At 35.2% G+C, this 27,850-nt stretch overlaps 1 protein-coding gene across 1 annotated transcript in view; it reads left to right on the top strand.

Moving 5' to 3' along the window:
* The window catches only part of LOC145694424 (FGGY carbohydrate kinase domain-containing protein), a 231,656-nt gene that overhangs the window by 190,234 nt on the left and 13,572 nt on the right, over positions 1–27,850 (top strand). Inside the window, exons 4-10 of the mRNA XM_081770629.1 lie at positions 5,147–5,258; positions 7,556–7,796; positions 13,852–13,979; positions 16,120–16,305; positions 21,365–21,572; positions 22,293–22,443; positions 26,952–27,026. Coding sequence (XP_081626755.1) covers positions 5,147–5,258; positions 7,556–7,796; positions 13,852–13,979; positions 16,120–16,305; positions 21,365–21,572; positions 22,293–22,443; positions 26,952–27,026 — 1,101 coding nt within the window. The remainder of the gene's footprint in view (positions 1–5,146; positions 5,259–7,555; positions 7,797–13,851; positions 13,980–16,119; positions 16,306–21,364; positions 21,573–22,292; positions 22,444–26,951; positions 27,027–27,850) is intronic.

Genomic DNA, 27,850 nt, shown 5'->3' with positions numbered 1-27,850 from the left:
TCCGACGTATTTCCGCGTGTCCCAATTTTTCTTTTGCTGAAATTTTAATGCTATCTCTAATTTCAATCCAGGTATCCTCAACACTAGTGCACTCCGAATCTTCTAAAGCCGAGAATCTATTCGAAACTTTTATCTGGTATCCCTCTCTTACCTGGCTCTCTTCTAATTTCTTTAATCTCTAATTTCTAATTGAATCTCTCCGTTTTCGGACAATGAATATTACCTTTATTCAACGATAATCTCTCCCGTATTATCGCTGCTACCAGGTACTGATCAGTGTCACAATCAGCCCCTCTAAACGACCGGACATCAATTATGCAAGATTGCCTTCTTCTATCTACTAAAACGTGATCAACTTGATTATATGTTTTTCCGTCTGGTGATGTCCAAGTGTATTTATGAATGTCGCGATATGGGAATTTTGTACTCTTCACGATTAGGTTTTTGGATGTTGCAATGTTCACGAGTCTAGCACCGTTGTCATTACTTTTCTTATGCTGACTTTCGTTCCGTATAATCGGTTTGAAAATATCCTCTCGTCCTACCTTCGCATTGAAATCCTCTAATATAATTTTCATATGATATCGCGGGAGTTGATCAAATATCCGTTCCACTTCTTCGTAAAAACTGTCTTTTATATCGTCATCCTTATCTTCAGTTGGGGCATGTACATTTAAAACAATAACATCACACCACCTTCCCTTAAGAGTAATAAAAGAAAGTCTGTCAGTAACAAATTCAACCCATTTAATCGCTGGTAATATTCGTTTGTGAACGAGAAACCCTGTTCCTAACTGGTGATTTTTATTTCCTTCCCCATAAAAGAACGTAAAATTTCCGGAATTCACAGATCCATTTCCTTCCCACCTAACTTCCTGAACTCCTACTAAATCTATCCTGTATTTCTCTAGCTCACTCGTTACGGATGTTAACGCGCCTGCCCTATAAAGACTCCTAATATTCCATGTTCCAAATCCCATGTCCATTTTCTTTTGCTGAGGTCGTGCCGAATTATCAGTCCTTGTCCGAGGCTTTTGTGAATATTTCAGAACAAGTGCTTTTTTTTTTTTTTTTCAGGATGAGGTTGTTAGCTTACTCAACCCACAAGCTGGAGGACCACTCCTAGTCGGCTGTCCGCGACTGCTTATTCAGTATAATCGCAGCTAACCTCTATATCTAGAGGCCTTCTCCTCGATCCGCAATCTGAGGACTCGCCATGCCGTGGTGACAGGAACCCATATTAGCATTCGTATGCATCTGTGAACTAGAGGGTTTTCAGCAGATATCTCGTCTTGTGTTTGTTGATCTATTAATTTTGCTGGATTTATTTACAATGGAGCTGTACGTTGTGTAGGAAGTTATTTACGAATAGTAAGTTGCATCGCTGTAATGGTGGCTTTGACACCAAAGATTTATAGCAAACTTTACAAGAGTCTAATATCAGGGTTCTTATATGTAAAGATTACATAACTTCGTGTAGATAGAAATTTCAATTACTTCCACGTGGAGTAAGTTGAATCATAAAGGGTTTACTATTGGGATATTTGGTATGGGTAGTGGTGTATTTGGTATGGGCAGTTCCGAAATCTTACTTACTTTAGTAAAGTATATGAAATATCTTGCATAATTTTCACATTTTCAGGCAAAGTCCCCCCCCCCGAAAGTTAGCAACCCCCCCCTCCCCGAAGCAAAATCGTAAATACGCCACTGTTGGTATCATATCGTAAGAAGAAAACTGTGCACTTAGTGTTCAGAATTTCGTTGGTGAAGACAATGAATGAAGATCCTGCAAGATTTTCGATGGTATTAGCTTTGTTATTGTTTCGGGTACTTTGTTATTATTTCCCTTATTGCAGTTGAATTGTTTCTGTCCCCTTTCTTAGTGGCAGAGTACTCTTTCGGTACCTTTTGGAGGATAAAACACCCAGCATCTGAGTTGATGCCTCCGGTTCCCCATGGCCGTTCAGCTTCAGTTCCTCGTTGTAGTACCTTTGTCACTTATTGTCTTTCGACTAAGCATGTTAATTATGTATATTGTATATATACACATTTCTTCTTTTTGCTTCAGGTTGATACACAACGATAAAGTTGAAATTCAATATGGCTACGTTTCAGAATTATGTTGGGGCAAAATCAGTGGCGTACACGAGATTCGGGATTTAAAACGTCCTTCAGCAAGATTTAAAAAAAAAAAAAAAAAAAAAAAAAAAAACTATAGAAAAATAAACAATTACTGGATATGAGACAGTGAAATTCTGCGTAAGGCACTAAAGAAAATAAACAAACTTCCTGCAAACCTATCATCGATATGTTTGGTTTAACATATTGTGAATGTCATTGTTTTCAACTTTCACATGCAACCTATTAATCACAAAACATATATTATGTACATTTGTAAGCTAGGCCTACAATATTACTCTCATATTTATGATAGTTTACATAAAAAAAATAGATCTATTAAACAAAGAAATGTAGTAAAATGTTGTTTCTGGTCAGTGCCGTCTTAACAGTATTATGAACCTCTGGGCAGAACGATGTGCTGGAGCCCTACAGCTAAATTTTACACGTAATTCTACTCGAGGGACCTCTGGGTAAATGACCATCACACTCAAGCGTTAAAATGGCCCTGCTCTTGGACACCCCATGAATTATTCCATTTTTTCCGCAGACATTCTGTTTGTAAATGAAAGCCGTTAAACATACTATACCTTCAGCTTTGTTACACTGTCATGTGCCTCTCTATTTCAAAATGTCGCCGTCTATGTGAACACAATATCTACTTTCCTGCTATTTAACTAACCTTTCTTGCTACTGGATTTCTTTCCTATCTGATAAAGTATTTAGCGAAATTGCTTAGTATACCTTACTTTTTGTGTGTGTGTGTGTGTGTGTGTCTATATGGCGTTACATTTTCTGTATTTCCTGATAAGAAATTCATCTTTTATTCCCGATTCTGGATTCTCTAAAACTAGAACAAAGAAATCACAGGTTCAAAAAATCTTTGTCACAAATCCTGCTTTAGAAGGTCATGTTCTGGTAACCATACGTACGATATTCAACAAATTATTAACTAGAAAATAATAAAAGTCTCATTACGTTACACAAAAGAAGATGGAAAATATCAGCGATCTTTCGCTAAATATTTCATCAGATATGAAAGAGAAAAGAAATGGGTTGGACATAGAATTAGCTATGATACATTCAATTCGGCACCATATTATATTTAACTTGCGTCAGTTACCCTCTTCGCTGACTTAAAATAAGAAAATGTAGTAATATGTTCCGTTAGTTCGTTATTTTTTACTACTACTGAAGCAATCTCTGATAGACGATGTTTTTGAACTTAAAAATTATATATTACCATTGTGAGCTGAATTTGCATTTAAACGGTATTAAAAGTGTCACTGTTCATCTCAGCGATCCCGAGAACTATGAATTCGGCACTAATATCTGTTATTTTCGGTCATTTTTATTTTCAGTCTAGATTGAATCCAGCTTCTACTTTGTATTCCTATTTGTGTGAGATCCATCTTAATATTGTCCTCCCATCTGCACCTAGGTCTTCCCAATGGTCGTTTTCCGATTGCTCTTCCAGTCAAGACTTTGAAAGCATTTCTACTTCCTTCCATTCTAGCTACATGACCTGCCCATCTAAGCCTCCTAGACTTGACGACCCTAACAATGTTGGGTAAACCGTATAAATTATGTAATTGCTCGTTATGAAGTTTCCGCCATTTTCCGTTCCCGTTCCTCTTGGGTCCGAATATTCGTCCCAGGATCTTGTTCTCAAATACTTTTAGTCTATGTTCTTCCCTCAGAGTAAGCGACCATGTTTCGCAACCATACAGAACAACAAGCATTATTATCGTGTCCAAACCTCATTTATGCTGAAAATTTGATCGAAATCGATCTTCTGATTCAAGAGTTATTAAGTCACAAACATAGTCACTTTCAATGAGAAAAAGCAGAAAGGCTATTACTCACCGAAAAAAAAAAAAAAAAAAAGTAGCAGAATTTTCTTCTACATGCAACAGATAGCGCTTTCGGAAGAACTTCCATCTTCAGCCTGTGATAGACTTCAAACAGGATAAAAAAACATGAAGGAAGGTTAAAAACTGGTTAAAAGGTTAGGATATGTAAAAAACAAATCTTCTGTCAAACATTAAAACACACGGTTATAAAAACTCACTGACATTGTACACTGCTGTTCACTGTTTTCTGTTCTTGCTTTCCAAATGGTGAAAGTATGTAGTGAAAAGATTACTCCAAATAATACTTATTTCTCCTTTATCCAGGTTAAGTGATGGCCTTTCTTTGTGAATATAATATTTCGTTCCGTTGCTTTTTTGCTTTTTCAATTAAACATGATTCCACGATAAGATGGTTAGAATCTCTAAGATACGTTGCTAGACCGGATAACTCTTGCGGATTCCGAGATTTCGAGGTACGAACGTGTTCAGTTATTCTAGTACAAATGTTCCTTTTTGTTTGACCTATATACACATTATCACACTGACATTTCACCCGATAGACGCCTCTGCTTTGTAAAGGGTCAGTAAAAAATGCTTTAAAATTGGATATGTACTTATGTATAGATTTTGGAGGAACTTCTGAAATTTTGATGTTGTGTCTTTGCAGAATCTTCTTGATTTGTGCTAAAAAAAAAAAAAAATCGCAATCAGCGCTCGCAATATTGCGATAGTCACTTTCATTTTTATGTATATAGAATTGTGTTGCCTGAAAGCACGTAAAGCTCTTTTATCACGTAAACTTCTTTAATAAAAGCAGAAAACAATTCGAGAGATTACCTAAGATAAGATTGAAAGTACCAAGATTTTAAAATCTTTTTATTATTAATACCTAACTTAATTTTTAGTGGCCGGTGTTACGGGAAGTGATATCAGTAAAAATTTGCGCTACAAGCTGAGGGAACAAAGCTTATGCTTTCTGAATCTGTATGGAGCTTTGTTCCCCTAACATGTAGCGATAATATTTAAATGTTTACCGACGGCTTCCCGCAAGAGCCGCCACTGCAGAGAAATTTCTTGAAAGTAAATATAACTCTAGTACTCATGTATTTTATGCAACATTGCTTTCATTTATACATATACACAACTTTGTTTGTATTTGTATTTTTATTTTACAGACAGTAACAGAGGGCGTTTCATCCTCAAGTGTGAAAGGAATAGGCTTCGATGCAACTTGTTCATTGGTAGCCGTAGATAGCCAGGGAAAACCGGTAACAGTGAGTCCAACAGGTTAGTAACTGATCATGTTTCTATTCTTTATTTGTTATATTTAAACGAAGTTACATTACTGAACTGTATACACCAGAAATAATTCGGCTCAGATATAAAGTGTTTTGAATTCAATTTTAAAACAACAAGTTCTGTCTCACACAACGTTGCTGATGAAAAGAAACATTTATAACATCACCCTACTAATCAACTAACATCAGAAGTACAACAAAAATTATTAAACTTTCTTTCACTTTTTTTTTCTTTTTTTTTCATAACTATTTTGTAGAAGAGGCTATGAAAGAATTATTTGATAAAAACGAGAAAGGCGTAAAAGTAAATGGCCACGTTTTCAGCACAACAAAGTTAGCTGATGACATAGCATTGATAGCGGAGAACGATGAGGACATGCAAGAAGCACTTTCAAACTTGAACGACCAACTGGAAAAAACATGCAAAATGAAGATAAATAAGAAGAAAACCAAAGTGATAAAGTGCACAAGAGCAGGACAGGAAGGGGCAAACGTATGGCTAGATGGAGAGAAAATCGAAGACGTTAAGACGTTCCCCTCTTTAGGAAGTCTAATATTCTCGGACGGAACAAGTGAAAAAGATGTAAGTTTCAGAATAGCGCAGGATAAACAAGCATTCAATAGGAAAAGAGGACTACTAACATCAAGAAATGTGTCACTGGACGTTCGTAAACGATTTATTAAGACACTAGTATGGAGCGTGGCGCTGTACGGATCAGAGACGTGGACATTGAGAAAAGCTGAAATATCCAAGCTAGAAGCATTTGAAATGTGATGTTGGCGCAGAATGCTGCTCATATCATGGACCAAAAGGAAAAATAATGAAGATGTACTAAAGGAAGCTAATGAAGGACGACAGATCATGAAGATAATAGGAAAAAGAAGAAACAACATGCTTGGCCATCTTATTCGATTGGATCACCGAGTTGACAGAGGGAAAGGCAAAAGGATAACCAAGAAGAGGAAGACCAAGGATAGAATATCTAGGTGCAGTTACGAAGAAGAGACCTTATCAAAGTATAAAACAGTTCTTCCAAGGGAGAGAAAAGTTTTAAAATTTCCATGTTGCCCACCAACCTATGGTTTAGGTGAGCAAGAAGAACTATTATGTGGTTTCACTTACCTGAAATTTCACTCACCCGATGCCTTCTTTTTAAGTTCTTCGGTGACTATTTGAACAACCAGTGCTGTCTTTTTCAAATCGGTTAAACTTCGTGCTTACAGGTGTATCTTCCTCATTTGTTATTTTTAACATATTCTCATCCATTATAAACTCTTCAAATTTCTTTCTTTCTTTATTTTTTCGCCTTAGGAAATCTGAGTTCATGGCTTCGTTTGTTTGATAATTATTTATTCACTTATCAAAAAATTTAATTGTTTCGAGAATATATTTTGTATACTCTGTAATGTTAATGTACTTATCCGTTGGTAGAGTGATCTGTCTGCTAGGTGTATAGGTCTGGCAGTATTGTTCCTAATATCTTATTTTGCATTGTAAATACTTATTTTCTTTTCTTCCTTCCTTCCTTCCTTCTTTCCTTTCTTTCTTTCTTTCTTTCTTTCTTTCTTTATTTATTTATTTATTTATTTATTTATTTGAGTTTAAGTGGCTCAGTGGTAGAGCGTTCACTTCTGGTGCATGTGGTACCTGGTTCGATCCCAGCTCGCGCCAAGTGAGCTTTGTGGTAGACAAACACCGTGTGCATGGGTTTTCTCGGGCTTCACCCGTTTCCTTCCACTTTCTCATTCTACCATTTTCATTCATTTCTCATTATCACCGTTCTTCATTGCGCCATTTTCATCAGTTAGCCTAGCCGGCGTATTCGTGGGACGTGAAAGATTTCGTTTTATTTTATTGGAGTTTAACGTCTCACATTTATGCACCGAAGCTAAAGGAAATAATGATGATAATAGTGAAATGACGAAAGTGAGAGAACCCTGAGAAAATTCACGTATATGGTGTTTGTTCAGCTGAAAACACTCTTGGTGGGAGATGGCATTGAACCAGGGATCCTTGCGCCTGAGGTGAGCGCTCTACCACTGAGCCACCGCGGCCCTTAAAATACTTCTGTCGCATGGCTAAGTATTGCGATATCTTTACTAGAAAGTGATTCCATACGATATTAATCAAGCCGAAGAACTTGGCCGTTAATTACTTCAGTTTGTTCGATGTATTGGCATTCAGAAATAGTATATTCTATGTAATTTTAAAAAAGGTTAGTATCGTCTTTTATGTAATGTGGACAAAGAATGTTCAACCAGTCAGATGATGTTTCTTCTTTCTAGGTAACGATGATCAGAATGTGATATTGTGGTTGGATCACCGTGCGTTTAAGGAAGCTGAGTACATCAATAACTTGAAACACGATGTTCTCCAATATGTCGGAGGGAAAATATCATTGGAAATGGAAACACCAAAACTTCTGTGGCTGAAGAAGAATCTGTTTGACCTGTGTTGGAGCAGGGTTTGCTATTTCTTTGATCTACCGGATTTCCTAACGTGGAGAGCCACTGGTTCTAATTCAAGGTACTTCTATTACACGATTGATTTTTATTTAAAAACGAAATTGTATCTCTGGAACAAGATCAGTGAAGTTTGAAACACTCTAGTCCAGGCCATTCTTTCTAGAGTTTAGACCATAAATGAAGCGTTTAGCTGAATTTCTTGGTGATAAAATCCATGAAGACCAAAGATTTTAATTAATTTAATTGTTTGATAAATAACAAGCAGCAACTGACAAGGTGTATCTCTACTGTTCTTACCATATGAGTCCATTCATTTTAGGATTATCAAATGGCCAGTATTTAACCGGCCTGACCGGAAATATTGGTGTTACTTTCATTAAGGCCGGTGACCGGTACAAACTTCCAACCATCCCCTTTATGACCTGAATTTTGAAATCTACTCCAGAATAAAACATCAAACATCGAAATTCTTCAATAATGCGTTTACAAATATAAATTTCCGTTGTGTTATACATTAAACAGCATTTAAAAAAAATCTATCGCAGTTTTTCATTTATTTAACATAAGAAATTTTATAATAATTGGATTTTATTCTGAAACATTGTTCTCAACAATAGACAGAAGTGTACAATTTGTCATAATTGTACAACATAAATATAGCGATAAATTTAAGTTGTCTATCAATTGTTAGAACATAGCCATTAGACATTTCGTTAGTACAATGTTCGCTATATTATTTAGTTTCACGTCCCTAGTTCCACGTCCCTTAAAATAAGTCATTCATCTCTGAAAGGGGTCTCAGCCATTGTTTTGTCTGTTAATGTCGACCCAGCACCAGCACTTCCTCTTTCCAACCTACGTGGCTACGAGTACAATAATTGGCCTTTGTTTCTATTAAGCTACTAACGTATCTATTAAGCCTATTAGTGAATGTACTAAGGATTTGCAGAATACAGGTGCTAATGCACTTTTGTGCGCGATAGTACATTTCCTTCCATTGGATTGGTCCGAACATAAATACTTCACACTTAGGTCTATATCATAGGAAATTTTGAGGGGATGTCGGTAATTTTATTTTCCAGAGTTGGCAACCCTAATTCATTTTAATTTCTCTGATTTTTTTCTTTCTGTCTCTCCTTTTCTTATCCATGATCAACAAGGCTCTATAAAAGAACCCGAAGCTTGAAAGGGCAAGGAATCTTCAGAATTTTATATATATATGGTATAGTGAAAACATAATCATAACCAGTGGTGTAATACTAGAATTTTTGGTAGGTATACACTCGATCGTTTTCAAAATTATAGCGTATACCTAAGGCTACTTGGCGTATACGCATCCCAATATACTCCTATTCTTTCGTAAATTTAACGTGAGTATACGCTGGACTACAAAAATTTTAGGTGGGTATACGCCGTATACTCTCGTATACCCCCAATTACATCCCTGATCATAACTCTTAAAAGTAATCAATGAACAGTTTTGCTAAAAATGTTTCATCAGATAAGGAGATGAAGCCGGAACGAAAGAAGGAAAGAAAGATGAAAGAACAGAGAGAAATCTGAGAAGCATAAAGCTGAACGTTATATTTTAATGCAGTGTCACGCGATAGAGTTAACGGGCTGTAAATATAGGAGGAGCTTAATGTAAAAAGGCAAACTTAAAGGGACGGGTAAGTCGGTAAAAGTACAATAGGGAGAAGGAACACATAAATGAAGAGAAAAATTTTGCATGCTATAGAGAAAAAGAATTAAAAAATGGAAATTAATGAAAAATTAACAAAAATAATAAATAAATTATAAAAATTTCAGAACTAGAATTTCAAAACAAGAAAATATAGTAATAAAAATATAAGAAACAATACAGAATGAAAAGTAATATCAATAATAATAATAATAATAATAATAATAATAATAATAATAATAATAATAATAATAATAATAATAATAATAATAATAATAATAATAATAATAATAGTGGTAGTAGTAGTAGTAACAGTAGTAGCAGTAGGAGGAGTATTTAGATTTCATGTTATATTATCTCTCATTTGTTATTACTATATTTTCCTATTTCTGAATATTTTATTTGATTTTTTTATTTGTTTAATCTTTCGTTCTACTGCACTCCTACTGACCTACTCGTTAATGGAACTTTTATCTTTCTCCACTAAATCCTATCTATTTATAATAGGCCGTTAACATATCACGTGCTCACGTGATTCTTCATTCTAACATGGCGTCAACCTAAATGCTTCTCAGGTTTTTCTGCTCTTTAATTATTATTTTATTTTCACTTTATTTCTTCCTCTCCTGCTAGATGAAGTGTTTTAGCGAAAGTTCTAACAGAGTGAAAGAGTTGAATTTTTCCTGTCTACGTAATTTTAGTAAATGTTCTCTGGATATCAGCCAGATGAAGTTATTGGCATCCGACGTTTCGTATGCAGACATTGCATTCATTTTCAAGGATTGTGATGATCCCCTCAGGGGTCTGCCGTATTGCCTTTCATCAATTACGCCTCCAGCAAACTCAACAGAATGATTGCCAGACACGGTATAAGAGTTATTCACATACCTCCAGCCAACATCAGATCGTTACCCAAACCAGAGAAAAACAACCTTCACCTTCGCACTCCTGGAGTATATCGTATACCATGTGAATGTGGCAGATCATACATAGGTAACAGTTATACAGGGTGTTTCAATACAACACCGACAACGTTTGGGAGGTGATTCCTGACACCAAGATAAGGAAAAAAGCATATTCATAATTATTTGTCTGTTCATAGCTTACAAATGAAGACAATCCCCAATTAAGCATTACAGATGTCAGATAGTGTTTACATTCTCTGAGTAAGATAAGTTTCCACAGTTTTTTTCTAACAATAATTCTAACAGAGTATTTCTGAATATCCGTTTTTCGTTAATGTTCTATACTTTGTAGACCAACCTGGGTGCACAAATGCTTCCCTTCGGAGTTATAGACTGCCGAAAAAAATGAACTTTAAAGGTCCATAGCTCCAATACTATGCGACCTATTGTAGTCGGGTCAAGACTTTACTTAGAAACTAATATGTGCCCTAAATACATGTTTCAGAATCCTAAGGTACTCACGCAACAGTTTTTATAGAGGGAGTTTGGCTACAGGCCTTAACTTGAAATACTCATCAACTACTTCTATAAAAATTGTTGCAGAAGTACCGCAGGATTCTGAAACTTGGATATTTGGATAGGGTACATATTAGTTCCTAAGTAAAGTCTTGACCCGACTACGATAGGTCCCATAGTATTGGAGCTATGGACCTTTAAAGTTCATTTTTTTCACGTTTTCGGCAGCCTATAACTCCGAAAGGAAGCATTTGTGCACCCAGGTTGGTCTATACTTTATGTCTTATCTTGGTGTCAAGAATCACCTCCCAAACGTTGTCGGTGTTGTTTTGAAGCACCCTGTATAAGATTTCAGCAATGCGAAGTCAGGAGTAGCGGAGCATAGCTTAGAGCTGGGACGCAGAATCAGTTCTACAAATACCATCATAGTATCCAAGTGCTTCTATTTTTGGGACAGAATAATAAAGGAAGCCATAGCTATCTTTCGTGAAAAGAACAGTCTCCATAGAAGGCAGTGGTTTTCGGCTCAATCCTATCTGGTCAGCCCTTTTCAGGAATAAAAAAACAGGCGTTCAACAAAGCCATTTTTCGCAGCTACAACAACAGCCAATCAGGAGCCAGCATTTCCCTCAGCCAATCACAAGTACCCATTCATAGCTGCGCCCCTAAATAGTCAACATACAGTATATATCCGGTCTCTTCGTCACAATCCCTGAAGACGAATACAGAGTCTGCATTCAAAATTTTGCATGTCAATGTCTTCACCTGTGTGATAACCCGAGAACTTACTAAAACTCTAACAGGGTATTTTGTATTTGTTGTTGTTCTTCATTTTAATGTTGTGTTTACATTTCCACCACTTTATGGTAATTAATTCATTTTCTAGCTTCGTTCTTGAATTATTTCGTTCCAACTATACAAAGCAATACATTTATTTTATGGTCACAAGTTCTTTTATTCTGATTACAAGCAAAGGTGCCGATCCTGAGGATCCAGAGCCTTCCCAAAGTTCATGTGAGCCCCCACATTGTATTTATGAATATACAATATTTGGCAAAATTTGAATGCAATTTGTCTTAAAATCCTCATATATGCCTTCTGCATCTGAATATGCCCCCCCCCCCCCTTCTTTGTCTACAATTACAAGATGCTAAGATTATCTTTCTTCAATCGCATTCCTTGTTTACCATAAATGAGACCACAATATTCATATTACGAAAATTTGTCACAATGTTTTGGGAATAGATTTCTCACATAAAAATAAGAAAAAAAAAGTTCATATGGACCTGTGGCCTTAAGTGCATAGTTTCCTAGTTACAGGGTGCCGAAAACGTGAAAAAAAATGAACTTTAAAGGTCCATAGTTCCACTACTATAAGACCGATCGTAGTCAGGTCAGACATCACTGAGGAACTAGTACGTGAACTATCCAAATATCCACCTTTCAGAACCTCCGGTACTTACACTATCGTTTTTAGAGAGAGGCTGTTTGGGAGTATTGATTGATTGATTGATTGGTTTATTGCGTTCATTTGACCATACAAAGTACACAAATTTGTACATATGGTATAGAACATGTCATTTCGTAATAATACATTGGTTAAATATATCTCTTCACAAAGTTAATAAACACATACAAACAAACTATAAGCATACGAATATAAAAACTAAAAATTTTACAATAAAAGAAGGAAAAAAGAAAGATTTATTGTTTAATCTAATGGTTAAAATATATCTACATACAAAGTTTTACTGCCGTCAGAAATAATAAAGGATTATTCACCTATATACTCATCTACAGAATAATAAGATTTACAAATTAGCATATTTTTAACCTCTCTGAAAAACTTTATATCATCTTTTATGTATTTCAATTCCCTTGGTAATTTATTATATAGTACCGCACCTGTGTGACGGTATTACAAATTTATCACAGTTTCTAGTTCTATATTCATGTACGTCGGCATGCGTTAAGTAGTTATCTATATTTTTTCTGGCTAATATTAATACCTCATATATATACAAACTCGGTATAGTAAGCAATCTGAGTTCACGAAATTTACTTCTACAACTACTACGAAAATGAGAATGTGTAATGATACGGATTATTTTCTTTTGTAATCTAAATATTGTAAACAAATCATTAGTGACACCCCAGAAGGCAATACCGTACTGTACTCGGGAATAAAATGACGCATAATATAATGAAATTAAAGTGTCTCGGTTAAGAACAGAGGGAAGTGTATAAGCCATATAAACAATAGAAGATCAATTTTGGCATAAATTGTTTATCACTCTCCACCTACCTCTCTAAAAAATTGGTGTACAAGTACTGGAGCATTCTTAAACATAAATATTTGGATAGTTCACATACCAGTTTCTCAGTGATGTCTTGACCCGACTACGATAGGTCCTATAGTAGTGGAGTTATGAACTTTTAAAGTTCACTTGTTTCACGATTTCGGCACCTTATAACTCCGAAACTATCCACTTTTGAGTATAGGTCTATATGAACTTTTTTTTTTCGTATTTTGATGGAGGAATCTGTTCCCAAAATCTTGTGACATACTTTTGTATCATCCTGTATATATGAGAAAGAAATTTAATATAAAATTATATTTAAAAATCGTATTGAATTGTTAGCATATTCTTCAAGGTGTGCATTTACTCATCAAAAAACTTTCATTTCAGTGGCGGATCCAGGGGGGGGGCGATCAGGGCGATTCCCCCCCCAGAAGAGGAAACTTTCTTATTTTATATATAAATAAAACATATCCCAGAGTTTTGAGCTCTTAAAAGTAGCAGTATTACACCTCCCCCCCCCCAGAAGTCCGTCCTGGATCCGCCCCTGTTTCATTTAGATATAAACTTTCAAATAATACGAAGTCTTATGCTTCTTCATTTTAAATGGTGAGGCAGATATAGATGGAACTAAGGAAAAAATGTTCTAAAGTATTTTCATTGTTTTCTATTATTACTACATCTTATTTTATTATTATTATTCTTCCTTTACAGATCTCTTTGTTCTTTAGTATGTAAATGGACCTATCAGTTTCATCCAGAAGGCAAAAAAGGATGGGATGAGACTTATTTTCAGGAAATTGGACTTGCAGACTTGATGGAAAATAACTGTAGAAAAATAGGTACGTGATATCCTGATGATAAATAGTTAACGTCTCATTTTACGCGTCACACTGGTTCTACTAATAAACAGTCAAGCTACTAAATATCGTCCCCTGCGCTATCTAGTGTTAAACTATGCAGTTAATTTTCCGATTTAAAACTATTGTGACGATTTAATTGCATAAACTATGTAGTCAAATTTGGCGATTTAAAACTATTGTCACAATTTAATTGCATAAACTATGCAATCAATCTGTCGATTTAAATCTATTGTGACGATTAAATTGCTTAAACCTGTAGCCAATTTGCCGATTCAAAATTATTGTGACGATTTAATTGTATAATGTATGCAGCCAATTTGCCGATTTAAAATTGTTGCGTTTTAATTGCGTAAACTATGTACCCAATTTGCCGATTGTGAACTATTGTGATGAGTTTTGTTCCTCTTTTGGACTAATATTAGTTATCTGAATTTTCTTCCTAGAAAGTAACTATACTTTATTTTCTTGTGAAAGTGTTACAATTTCTGTTATTTAACTTTGACTTGTTAAATGTGTAACTTTTTGGCATTTTTTTTTTTCAATGTACATTGTGACATGGAGGAAACAGTGGAGTTCTTGAAATTGTATCACTGGATAAATATACAGATACAACAATGTCAGCTTTATTAGTAAATTAATAATAATGTTCCAGACATTTTCCTTATAAACATATTGTTACTTATAACAAGAACTTGGCTACTTACTAAGGGATTCTTCCTTGTGAAGCCTAAATATTTTTAGTACATTTCAGAACGCCACGTTGGTTCCTTCTTCAGTGGCAAGATAACAAGGATAAAAGCGGATATGAGATAAAAGGTGTAAAACAAGGAATACATACCACTAAATAAATGTAACGTAAAAAATGGATCCTGAAATGTCATGAGCAGAGCAAAGCGCAAAAATAGAACTGAATAGAAGGATGCGCGTTGTTTATATTACGTCACTATTGATAGATTCAAAATATGCATCAATGATAGGTAACCAAATTCTATCAGTCTTGCCAGTATCCAGATTTAAAGCAGATTTTGTTTCTTTGTTTTTGCTGAACCTATTACATTAACCTGTTTTATGTTATGTGTATGTTGTTTTAAATGAAGCGGCAATCCCGACATGCCCTCTTCTTGTACCTTTTTTCATTGCCTAATATGTTCTTTAATTCGAGTGAAATAATATACACATAACATAAAACAGGTTAATGTAATAGGTTCAGCAAAAACAAAGAAACAACGTTAGATTAAAGAATCATTCTTTATTCATAAATGTAAACCTTCTTTAAATCTGGATACTGGCAACATTGATAGAATTTGGTTACTTATCTTTGATGCATAATTTGAATCTATCAATAGTGACGTAACATAAACACCGCGCTTCCTTCGATTCAGTTGACTCTTTTTGCGCTTTGCTCTGCTTGTGACATTTCAGGATCCATTCTTTACGTTAAATTTATTTAGTGGTATGTATTCCTTGTTTTACACGTTTTATCTTGTATCCGCTTTTATCCTTGTTATCTTGCCATTGAAGAAGGAACCAACGTGGCGTTCCGAAACGTACGAAAATATTTAGGCTTGCCAAGGGAGGATCCATTAGTAAGTAACCGAGTTTTTGTTAAATTGTATCATCCTCTCATGTTCCCATATAATTGTATTATTAAATATATTTTAACTTTTGAAAATGAAATGAAATCTTTGAGTTTTACGTCCCACGATTATGCCGGTTAGGCTAAAGGAGACGGTGATTATGAGAAATGAATGAAATGGTGGAATGAAGAAAGTGGGAGGAAACGGAAGAACCCCGAGAAAACCCACGCACACGGTGTTTGTCCACCACAAAGTTCACTTGGCGGGAGCAGGGTTTGAACCCGGGACCCCATGCACCAGAGGTAAACGCTCTACCACTGAGCCACCGCGGCCCCATTTTAACTTTTGTTCTGATGTTATATTAGTAATAAACTCATTACTATATCAGCTTTACCGCTATACAAGCACGGTGAAACAAAGTCTATTGTAAAACAGTAGCTAGATATTACCTTGAACCAATCCATGGTACCTGGTTCTTTAACTCCTTCTAATTTGACTTCTGAATTTCGAAACATGCTGTAATATCTTTCAACTGTTTACAGGTAATGATGTAAAAATACCTGGATCACCTTGCGGGAACGGATTAAGTGAGCAAGCAGCCCAAGAACTTGGTCTACAACCTGGAACTCCAGTTGGTACTTCACTTATTGATGCCCATGCTGGAGGATTAGGTATGATAGGATGTTCGGCAGGCAACAGCATCAGTGGAGAATTCACCAGTCGATTAGGTAAATATATTTTTACACATGAATGATCTTTCCAGTTTCGTGAAGACCGTTCATATGATATTTTTTGCACATGATATGACCCTACTAATAATAAGAAAATATGTTAGAAAATACAAACTTTCGACAAACTTCTAAATGATGTCCAAAGAGTGTTGGAAGAAAGCAAGTTCGTTCTAAATGAATTAGAAACAAACTATGTAGTTTTTCCATTAAAGGATGAAAGAATGAACTAAATAAAAATAAGCGTAGGTTCTAATTTATATCAGAACGAATTCTTGACGTGAAGGAAGAGTTACGTTTGTGTTCCATCGATTGGCGAACAACTTTCCATAGGGTCAATTGAACCAAGCTTCAGATAAATACTTAAAGAAGTCGGAGTCAACTGAAGATACCAACGAATCATTCGCAACCTGTAGATAGAACAAGGAGTAAAGTTGTGCTGGAGAAACCCATAGAGTAGAGATTGGAAGATGAGTCAGGCAAGGATGTAGTATGTCTCCCCAATTTTTCGACATTTGCAGTGAATTTTTCGACATTTAATGAACGAAGCACTAGGGCAGATCATTGAGATCAGGTCAAGAATTGGCGTAGCCAGGAAAGCATTCAAGAAGAAGAAATCACTATTAATTAGTAGGCTTAACATTGGAGTAAGGAAGAAGTTGGACAAGTGCTATATATGGAGTATTGGAGTATATACTTCAGAGACTTAGACATTACGGAAGTTAGAGAGGAAATATTTGGAGAGCTTCGAAATGTGGTGTTGAAGAAAGATGGAGAAGATAAAAATGGACAGAGAGGGTAACAAGCGAAGATGCTTTAAAATGGATAAGAGAGAAGAGGACGCCTCTAGCCAGCATCCTTCGTAAGAAGACCAATTAGATTTGACATATCCCGCGAAGAAATTGTCTTCTTCATACCGCCATAGAAGGAAAGATGGAAGGAAAGCGAGGAATAGGAAGAAAAAGAAGAACACAACTGATCGATGATTTGAAAACTGGAAGGAAATTTTAAAATGAGTTGAGTTGATTTTGAGTTTAACGTCCCGTTCAGCAACGAGGCTATATGAGACATGGACCTACTGATTAACGTGGAATCCGAACCACATGAGCTCCCGCCGGGAATCGAACCCGGGTCTCCCATACCAAAGCCGCGTACGCTAACCGCTTAGCCTCGAAAGAGCTTGGAAATTTTAAAAGTTGAATGAGGAAGCTGAAGATGGAGAAACGTGGAGGAAACATTTTCAGAACATAAAGGAAAGAAAAAAAAGTCCCAGAACCTGCCAATAGAGAATACTTAGTAATAATAATAGTAACAAAGTTAATCTTCGAAACTTAAATGGGCCCTCTTTTGCTCTGGGTCCTTACATTACGGGTCCACCAGACTCGTTAGTTACGTCACTGGTAGTTAGTATTCCCAACAGCAATAGTGAAACAATTCCAGTTCTACAGGAAATGAGGTTTTTAATATAATAAACAAACATCGACCTTTAGCCTAGGACCAGGCAGTATTCCGGATTAAGTAACTAAAGCAGGTTCGAAAGAAATAGTTGCAATATTAACAAAAATATATAACGTCTCATTAAGAACTGGAACATTTCTATCTAAATGGAAGTATGTGCAGTGCATGTACTTTGTAAGAATAATTACTAGAGCAACCCACATTATGCTTTATTTTTTGTTCAATTATGCTTTATTTTTTTTCCCCCAAATTATGCTGTATTATACTTTATTGTCAATTTCGATCAATGTTTCACATTAATCGTGTATAATGTATAATATTTACTATAAATTAAATATTCTAAATATCTTGATCTGTTTATTAATATTTTATGTAACCAGTTTCTTTCATATTTAATGAACTTTCTACTTAATGCATTGTAAAGAGATGTGCTTTACTCGAATCAGTTTTTTTATCACTTGTGTGCGCATTAGAGGCGCATATATACAGAAAGGGAAAGTAAAAGATGCCATCAAAAGCTACAGAAATTGTTCAGCTCAAGAGATACACATAACAATAGAAATAAAAATAAGTTTTCATTGTTGCATTGTTATGTTCTCAAAGATTTTGCATTGTAAATATTGGTTTTAAAAAATATTAAACTTGCAGTTAAACAGAATTTTCCAAGAATTATTTTAATAGAATTTTCCAGTAATTGTGTTGTGTATTTTAAATTATGCTTTATGCCTTATTTTCTAAAACTATGCTTTATTATGCTTTTAAAATTAGTTTCTTCTGAACCCTTAGACTACCACAACTATGTTCAAGGTACCAACCATATCTGTAAATTGCTGTTATGCTTTTTATGCTTTTGGGTTGCCCTAATAATTACAAATTGAATCCAAATAATTAAAGGTCAATAACTTTATTGAATGCGTTTTCTAAAGTTTTTGAAAAAATACTAAAAATCATTTATTTATTTATTTATTTATTTATTTATTTATTTTTTAGTATAAAGAGTATTGTAGGAATCTCAGCATGGATTTTATAAAGGAGAATCCATAGTAACTAATCTCTGAAATACCTGATTATGTCTATCACGCAATGAAACGAACGTCGCAAACAGATGTGATATACATTGATATGAGTAAAGTCTTTGACTCAGTAGATTATAAGCTACTTTTAAAGAATTAGTCAAATGTGGGAGTGTCTCCCTGGTACTTAAAGTTTCTTAAAACTTATTTGATAGGTATAACATACCAAATTAAACTAGGAAATAATGTCCTGTCATACTCATAGAGCATCAGCAATGGAGTTCCTCAAGATTCTCCTTTGGGGCCATTACTTTGTACATTTTTTTATTAATCACTTGCCAGCAATTTTAAAACACTTCTAACATTTTACTTTTTGCTGACGTCATTAAACTTTTTAGAGTAGTAAATAACATTGATGACAATATTATGTTACAAGATAATTTATGTAGAACTATTCAGTGGCGGATCCAAGGGGGGCATCACCCTCCCAGAAGAGGAAAGTTTTTTATTATATATATAAATTAAACCCATCCCAGAGTTTGGAGCTCTTAAAAGTAGCTCTAAGTAGCAGTATTACAACCCACCGCCCCGCCCCCCAGAAGTCCGTCCTGGATCCGCCCCTCGAACTGTTGTATGGTGTAAAGATAATAATATGAACATAAATTGTTTTTAAAACTATGTACATGACATACAGTAACAAGTCGCAGTATTACGTTAGTCAATATGAAATACAATTCAATGTTTTGGAAAAACCTTGATACAGTAATAGATCTAGGTGTAATGTTCGTCGATAACTATTGACGTTTTAATGTATATAAACAAAAAATGTAACCAAGAGAAGAAAATAATAGGCTATCTATTTAATTAATGGTCTCCTTTCTTGTTAACCAGATACATATATGGCTCTATGCAAATTACTCTACAAGAAGGTGCGATATAATTTAATACTTTAATTTAATCTATATTCAAAAACAACTAACACATATCTATTAAGTTTAAAGAGAGTAATGAAATATTGTTGCTTGTTTATCCTGCGCTGTCTTAGTTTTTTAACGGATTGATTTATATTCTTTGAACGGTAATTTTAATAGTTTGTTTTTTCTGATTTTCTCTTCAGGTTTATTTGAAAGTTTCTTACTTTTTAAAAATGTACTTACTTTATGATCTATATAAATTAGTATTACTTCAATATTGTAATACCCTGCACGTGGTTGTCAGGGTTGCCAGTTTAGCCAATTTGTGGCTTAATTTGGCTATTTTTAGAACGTGGCTAGCCACAAATTTTCTAAAAACCCACTGTAATCATATGATTTTTGTTTTTAGCAATTTCTAGCCATTTTATGAGTTTAGCCACCTTTTCTAGATGCTGTGCGTCATTTTGCTGTTTGCTGAAGGCAACCTGTTGGCAACAACAGTAGTTATATTTACAAATATCAACATGTGGTTTTTATTTATAAATAAACCCATATGCTCTTCCACTGCAAGTTACTAGATGAAGCAGACGACAGGAATCATTGTCACCACTTGGTCATGTGATGGAAGAAGAACGCCTGCGCCACCGCTACTCAGAGGAAGGTATAAAACTTCGAGCACCGCCACAAACAATATCAGTTTCAGGTGGTCAACTCCATCTCTTAGCTTGCCTGGAGCTATGAGAGTACCTAACCTAACCCAACCCAGACCTTTTAGCTTGCCTGGAGGTATGAGAGTACCTAATCTAACCCAACCCAGGCCTATTAGCTTGCCTGTAGCTGTGAGAGTACCTAATCTCACCCAACCCAGGCCTTTTAGCTTGCCTGGAGCTATGAGAGTACCTAACCTAACCCAACCCAGGCCTTTTAGCTTGCCTGGAGCTATGAAGTCTGCTGCCCACTCTGCTTGCCTGAAGCATTGTAGGAACTTAACCGTCCTCCTAGCTTGCGTGGAGCTCTGAGAAAATTCTAACCTCAACCACCCAGCTTACGGGGAGTTTCGCGTTTTCCCTCCCTGCTCAGCTTTCCTATAGCTTTGCGGAACTTCAACCTCTCTTTGGTTGCGTGCAGCACTGAAAATCCTGACCCCTTTCCACTTAGCTTGCGTGGAGCTTTGTGGAAATCCTTCCCTAGGCTACCTGGGCCTGATACACCTATTTACCCTAATTACTTAGTGGATTTTGTGTTGATGTTAATGAATCTGTATTATAATGTTTTATAACAGAAACTTTGTTATAATAAAAGGTTGTGAGAGAAAACCGATTCTCGTGTGTGAATTTGCTCTACCTTGTGCCTAACTAGGTAATTTTACAATGCAATATATAAATATTAAAATTACCTAGCATAAGTTTTAATTTTCACCAGGAAGAGTCATTTAAATTTCTTTTTTAAAAAGTAACTGCTAAAATTCTTGTTCATTTCAAATCAAGCAGAAAAATAGCTCCCCATACAAATTAATGGACTGAAAAACAAAGATCGAGGTGGCAGAAATGTAAAAGTATTCACCAAATTTATAGTGAAATCTAATTTATTGATTTTAGTCAAGTTTGAAGTAATAATAACATATCTTTTAATATATTTTGAAGACATTTTTTAAAATTTTATTTAAAATCATAGGGCTTATTTGTGGTACATCTACTTGTCACATGGCAATTAGCAGAGATCCAGTGTTCGTTGATGGTGTTTGGGGTCCTTACTACAGCGCTATGGTTCCTGGCTACTGGCTAAATGAAGGTGGCCAAAGTGCAACGGGAAAACTTGTAGATTTTATAATAGAAACTCATCCAGCATATCCAGAGATTAGGAATCGAATTCCTGAGGATAGGTGAGTTAATTTAGTCTATTTTAAAGACAGTTATAAATCTGTTTGGAAATTAAGTTAAGATCCAGCAATATGTAGTTATAAATCTGTTTGGAAATTAAGTTAAGATCCAGCAATGTGTAGTTATAAATCTGTTTGGAAATTAAGTTAAGATCCAGCAATATGTAGTTATAAATCTATTTGGAAATTAAGTTAAGATCCAGCAATATGTAGTTATAAATCTGTTTGGAAATTAAGTTAAGATCCAGCAATGTGTAGTTATAAATCTGTTCGGAACTTAAATTAAGATCCAGCAATATGTAGTTATAAATCTGTTTGGAAATTAAGTTAAGATCCAGCAATCTGTAGGTATAAATCTGTTTAGAAATTAAGTTAAGATCCAGCAATGTGTAGTTAAAAATCTGTTTAGAAATTAAGTTAAGATCCAGCAATGTGTTAAGTAAATGAAATAAAAGTTGATTGTAGATACAATTTTAAACACAATAACATCCGTTATGCAGGGGCAGGGAAACTACAGTGCTCCAGGCAAGCTAAGTGGACAGGAGACCTCAGAGCTCCGGGCAAGCTAAGAGATTTGATTATGTTAGATCTCTCAGTTCTTATATACAGAACAAAACTATATAGGTTAACTTTTAACTTCACTGCTTGGAAAATGTATTGCATCTTCTTCTATCGTCTTGTCTCAAGTTTCAGACAATTATTCTCTTACTTTTATTCCTACAGTCCACCGTCAGCTTATTTAAATCAAGTCCTAGAAGCTATGTACCAGAAGCAAAATTTGTCCTCTGTTTCTGTGTTAACAAAGAATCTTCACATCTGGCCAGATTTCCATGGGAATCGCTCACCAGTAGCGGATCCGTCTTTGTTGGGAATGGTAAGTAAAGCCTTAAATATAAAATAATAGAGGTATTTAGAAAAAAAATTCTTTTCTTTTCAGAATCATTAAAGTAATTTTTCTAATAATTTAAAATTTATATAATAATCATAAACAAAAATCCTAATTTTGTATACGCGTATAAAATTGGACACATATAGTCGGATCGACCTTCTGTAGTTGTCCGTAGAGAAGTCTTTTTATTAATTAGACTTGTTCATCTTACTTTCAATTATTTATTAATCACAATTAACTTGCAAGACAATTAAGCTCAGCTAAACGAAAAACATCCTACTGAGCATACTTGTAAAAAGGAATTCTGTTAAAGCACTGGTTTAATCTTTTGCTGCTGTGAAGCAAAAGTCGAAAAATCACCAATTCGATAATTAACTGGGCTTAACTTAGGACAAAGGTAACACAGTCACACATAAAAAATAAAAGTTCTGTGCACCGGAACCCAGGGTGTGCATTCGATATATTTTGTTACACATATTCGATATATTCGATATATCAAATTTCAAAACTTTAGGATGATAGACCGTGTCAGTCCCTTTTTATGGGCGAAAAACTTGAGCCATTTTGGACGTAGAGGATGTGACACAGCTATATATATATATATATATATATATATATAATATATATATATATATATATATATATGAAATGTGCAGTGGGCCCCAGGGTATGGATTCGATGTATTTTGTTTCATAGAATCCAAATTTCGAAACCCCAGGAATACATTTAATTCATACCCTGAGGTGCTCTGCACAAAACTTTTTTTATTTTTTATTTATTTATTTTTTATTTTTTTAAAAATTTTTTTGTATGGCTGTGTTACTTGTATCTTCCCTATCCAAAATCAGTCAAATTTTTCGTCCATAACAAAAAATTGAGACGGTCGTTCGTCGTAGGGTTTCGAAATTTGGATTCTCTGTAACAAAATATATTAAATCCATATCCTGAGTTCCTGTACACAGATTTGTTTTTGTGTATATATATATATATATATATATATATATATATATAGCTGTGTTACGTGTATCCTCCCTATCCAAAATCGATCAAATTTTTCGTCCATAAAAAATTGACACGATCCATCTTACTGGGGTTTCGAAATTTGGATTTTGTGTAACAAAATACTTTTACGGGTGCTTAATTTTGAAAAGGATTTTCAAAGAAAGCTGTGTCGTCAATGAGAATTTCTTGGGATATCTCTCATAAGTAGATCGGGTCCTGGGACCGGACGACATCCGTCTCAATATAAAAGAAATAAAAGTTAGGATTACAAGATATTTGAAGAGAGAGTGAGTGTAGATGAGAGGTGAGGGAAGGACGGGATGAAATCTGATATCACAGTACCTGTTGTTCCATTTTCTCCGCTGGAGTTCCTGATATCCTCACGATGATCGTCTGGTGTTCTGCCGTTCTGGTTATAACGTGACCTAACTCTCTAGCCGCTGAGCTAGATCCAGCCGTTGACCGAATTAATGATAGTTCGACTTTTCTCCTAAATTACCGACTCCGATGTTCTGCAGCCAACTCTGAAGTCTGGCCCCGACTAACTCTAAAAATAGTCGCCGACTGACTCTCGACTAACTCCGAAGTCCGGCTCCCGACTGACTCCCCGTTTCCGGGTTGAAGAGAATATTTAAAGATCCAAATCTGCTGGTGATCTTACTGACTCCAGACACGTTTCGATGTGATGATTTCGTCTCAACCAGGGCCGTGCCATGGAAAATCAGCGCCCGGAGCGAGAGTATACGACGGCGCCCCCATACATATATTCCAAGTAATTTTTTCTTTCTTTTGCCCCTTTTTCTCTCGATTTTTTCGCCCCCTTTGGCGCCCGGGGCCGTCGCCCCGCTCTTCCCCGACGGCACGGCCCTGGTCTCAACAGATACTTTTGACGTCAGAGATGGTTGGATAAAAGAGAAAGGAACTCTCTCAGCTTTATTACATAAAATACACATTGACATAATACATTACATAAACGTAAACAAACACTTTCACGATTCAGCAATGAAGACACAAAACTACGGAAGAATAAATTAACCGAATTCCCAGTCGTAAATGAATTTCATTAGCTAAGTCTTCCGAATGGCTAGCGTTCTTGATGTATACAAAACAGTTTTATGTAATTAGAAAAAAAAAAAGAATAGCTTCACAACACTGATGGCAAATCTTAATGAAAATTATATTTCTCAGGCAGACAATAAATTAATATGTGGGAGGTCAACATAAATCAATAAATAATAAATACTGGTCTCTTCACAATACGTCGAATCCATACCCTGGGTTCAAATGCCCAGAACTTTTATTATGTGTGTGTGCGGTTATATAATTGATCTGTAATCACATGATAGACAGTATCAGACAAAGATCTTAAACAGATGTTTATAACTTTCTAAGGTTATGTAGATAGGTTTTGCATTGTGATAAGATAACATCCTAGTATATATTGTGCAATGGTATAGAAAGATGTAAAAATGTGTTTTAATAATAAAGGATATTGAGTCCAAGAAACATGGAGCTATTTCTCTTGTATTCCATGCGAGTAATTGCTTGGTAGTAGCAAAGCTATTATGACATCTATTTGCAAAGAAGGCATTAGGTAGACTATTTCATTTATTCAAAGCACTATCTTAGATTGAAATAGAACATGTTCGCTTTTGGTACACTGTAACCAGGGTGCGAATTACCGGGGGGGATGAGGGGGATTTTCCCCCTCAATCACATTTTGTTCCCCCCCAAAGAAGTCAGCTGAAGTATCCCCACCGGGGATGCTCGCTTTCCCCCCTCAAACTATGCTTAGGATAACTCCAAATTTCACTGATTTTTGTTATTTCTTGTAAATTTAATCTTCTAGCTGTATTTCGAAAAGATCGATGTAAACTGTTCAGTTTTGGTCATTTCTACTTACCACCTAATTACCCACTATTTTTCAACGTTGTTTAGTAGAACTATATTATTATGACTACGGTTGTTACTTGCAACTGTACCTTCGTACCCTTCAGTTCGTCATCGTTTGTGAATTTGAATGTACTAATTGCGTATAACAAACCCACATATAGATTTATAAATGTTCTTAGCGGTTGGCCAAGAAGAAGTAAACAAATAGCTTCTTCTACCATACTTGGCGAAGTTCGGATATGTCATATTCATCCTCTATATTTGTATCGATTATCATCTTATTTTAATTTTTGTTATAACATGTTATTTCATTTTCCAGTGTACTCTTTGTTAGCACATGGTCTTCATTCCCTAGTAGGTTGCGTGTATGCAACTCAAAAGTTGCATTTAATTTGTGATAATTAGCATAGTAATCAGTGCTTTTACAGTTTACGGAAATGAACTTTTGAAACTGTACTCAAAATCTGAGATATAGGTATTCTCTCGTAAGTATATGTTAACGTACACGCTGGGGGATACGCTCCTAGTGAGCAGACATGTTAATGAAGGTGATTTTTAGGTGAATAAGCGATTAATTCAAGATTTGTTTCAGCATTTGTTAATACGACTGGTTCTCCGTTTCATTGTCCGTGTCTGTATAAGCATTTCAACTGGAGCGTTTTTTTTTTTTTTTTTTTTTTTTTAAGTTAACCCTTCATTTTTCCATCTTTTCGCTGTACAGTTTGCTGTCCACGCAATTAATGTTGTCTGAAAAACTTCAGTGTAATGTTTTACTTTATTTGAATAACGTAGCCCATAGTGAATCAACTCATCTTCAACCTAACAGTAAAGTAATTTTTAAGTGTTGACTTTCTGTGCCCATCACAGAATCGATATTTGGAGAAAAAAAAAAGTCGTGATGAGCACAGCTTTAGCGGCAAGTAGAAGCACAAGCTCGAAATTTGAATTGAGAGATTTTAAATATTTGGCCTTCGATTTGACCTTGATGTGAGAAATCGGGACCAGCAACAATCCATTTCTTATTTAATAGGCTAATAACTAGATTTTCTTAAGAAAAAAAAATGTCCGGTTTAACTGATAATTTTAGTGGTTTTCACAAGACTGAAGTAGGTTTCTTTTCGCAACCTGTATGTATTAATGCAAAGTGGAAGCTTTCAATATGAGTGGAAAAATTAACATATGCTTGTGATCATGGCTATCGCTCGAGCCAAATTATTAACTAAATAAACCTTGGAGAGCTACGGGGACAAGAGTGAGTACAACATTAAAACACGTTCAGAAAGGTTTAGTGGGGTGTGTGTGTCAGACAATAACTATGCACATATATATTGTCGGTAGATTTATTAAATTAATAAATCTCTTATTTATTACAGATGTCACACACACACACACACACACACATATATATATATATATATATATATATATATATATATATATATATATATATATATATATATATATATATATATATGGGCTGTAAGGCATTTATTGTCTCAGACTATGTCCTTTGGCCTAATTTTATCCCCCCCAATATAGATTATCTAATTCGCACACTGACTGTAACTTATGATTTGCTTTGTGTTTCTGCTCTCTAGGTTTCTGGTTTGAATTTGTCTTCTGATGAAGAAAATTTAGCATTATTGTACCTAGCTACGGTTCAGGCGTTGTCTGTAAGTACATTGATTATTGAATTTTTGTCTTTCAACGTCTGAAAATTAATTTCCTACTGTCAAGTTATGTTGAGTATTTGTCTTTAGTTGCTAGCTATGGAAGTATCGTTTATTGATGTCAAAATCTTTCATATGCATAATATATATCAAACATATTAGCACGAATATCTTACAAAATGGTACAAGCTGCGATCAAAAAATAAGGTGAATGAATTTTTTTAAGCACCAAATGCTGACGCTACAACCATTTGATGTAATTTGTCCGATAGCCTGATCCGTTAAGACAGGCAGCGTCAAGTTGGAACACGTTCTGACTTGTCAGTCAGCGTCCACAGTAGCTAGAGTGACGTTGTGTTTACCGTGTCTGTCACGCATCATGATATTTGAACAACGCATGAACATTAAGTTATGTTTCAAGTTGCCAACAAGTGCCAAAGAAACTCATATGAAATGTTGAAATTGGTGTACGGCGATAATGTTGCGACTCTAAAGACTCTTTACAAATGGTATGAGCGATTTAAAAGCAGAAATTAGTCGGTAGAAGACGAGCAACATTGGGGAGGTCTATTGACCTCAAAAACAGAAGAAAACGTACGAAAAGTGGCAAAAATTGTTCGTTCGAATAGGCGAATAACTATTCGAGAGCATTCCAAAGAATTAAACATCTCGTACGGGGCCGTAGAAAGCATTTTAACCACAGATTCGGAAATGAAAAAAGTGAATGTGAAATTTGTTCTCCAACTTTTGACTGGCGAACAGGAGTTTTTGGCCAAAAAATATTCCTGTCTGTCCACATCTACCGTACTCTACATATATAATATTAC

The sequence above is a fragment of the Thermobia domestica genome, chromosome 9, assembly GCF_964235325.1.
Source record: "Thermobia domestica chromosome 9, izTheDome1.hap1.1, whole genome shotgun sequence".
Classification (NCBI taxonomy): Eukaryota; Metazoa; Arthropoda; class Insecta; order Zygentoma; family Lepismatidae; genus Thermobia; species Thermobia domestica.
Note: the sequence above shows the minus strand (reverse complement) of the source record. Positions and strands in the feature narration are given on the sequence as shown.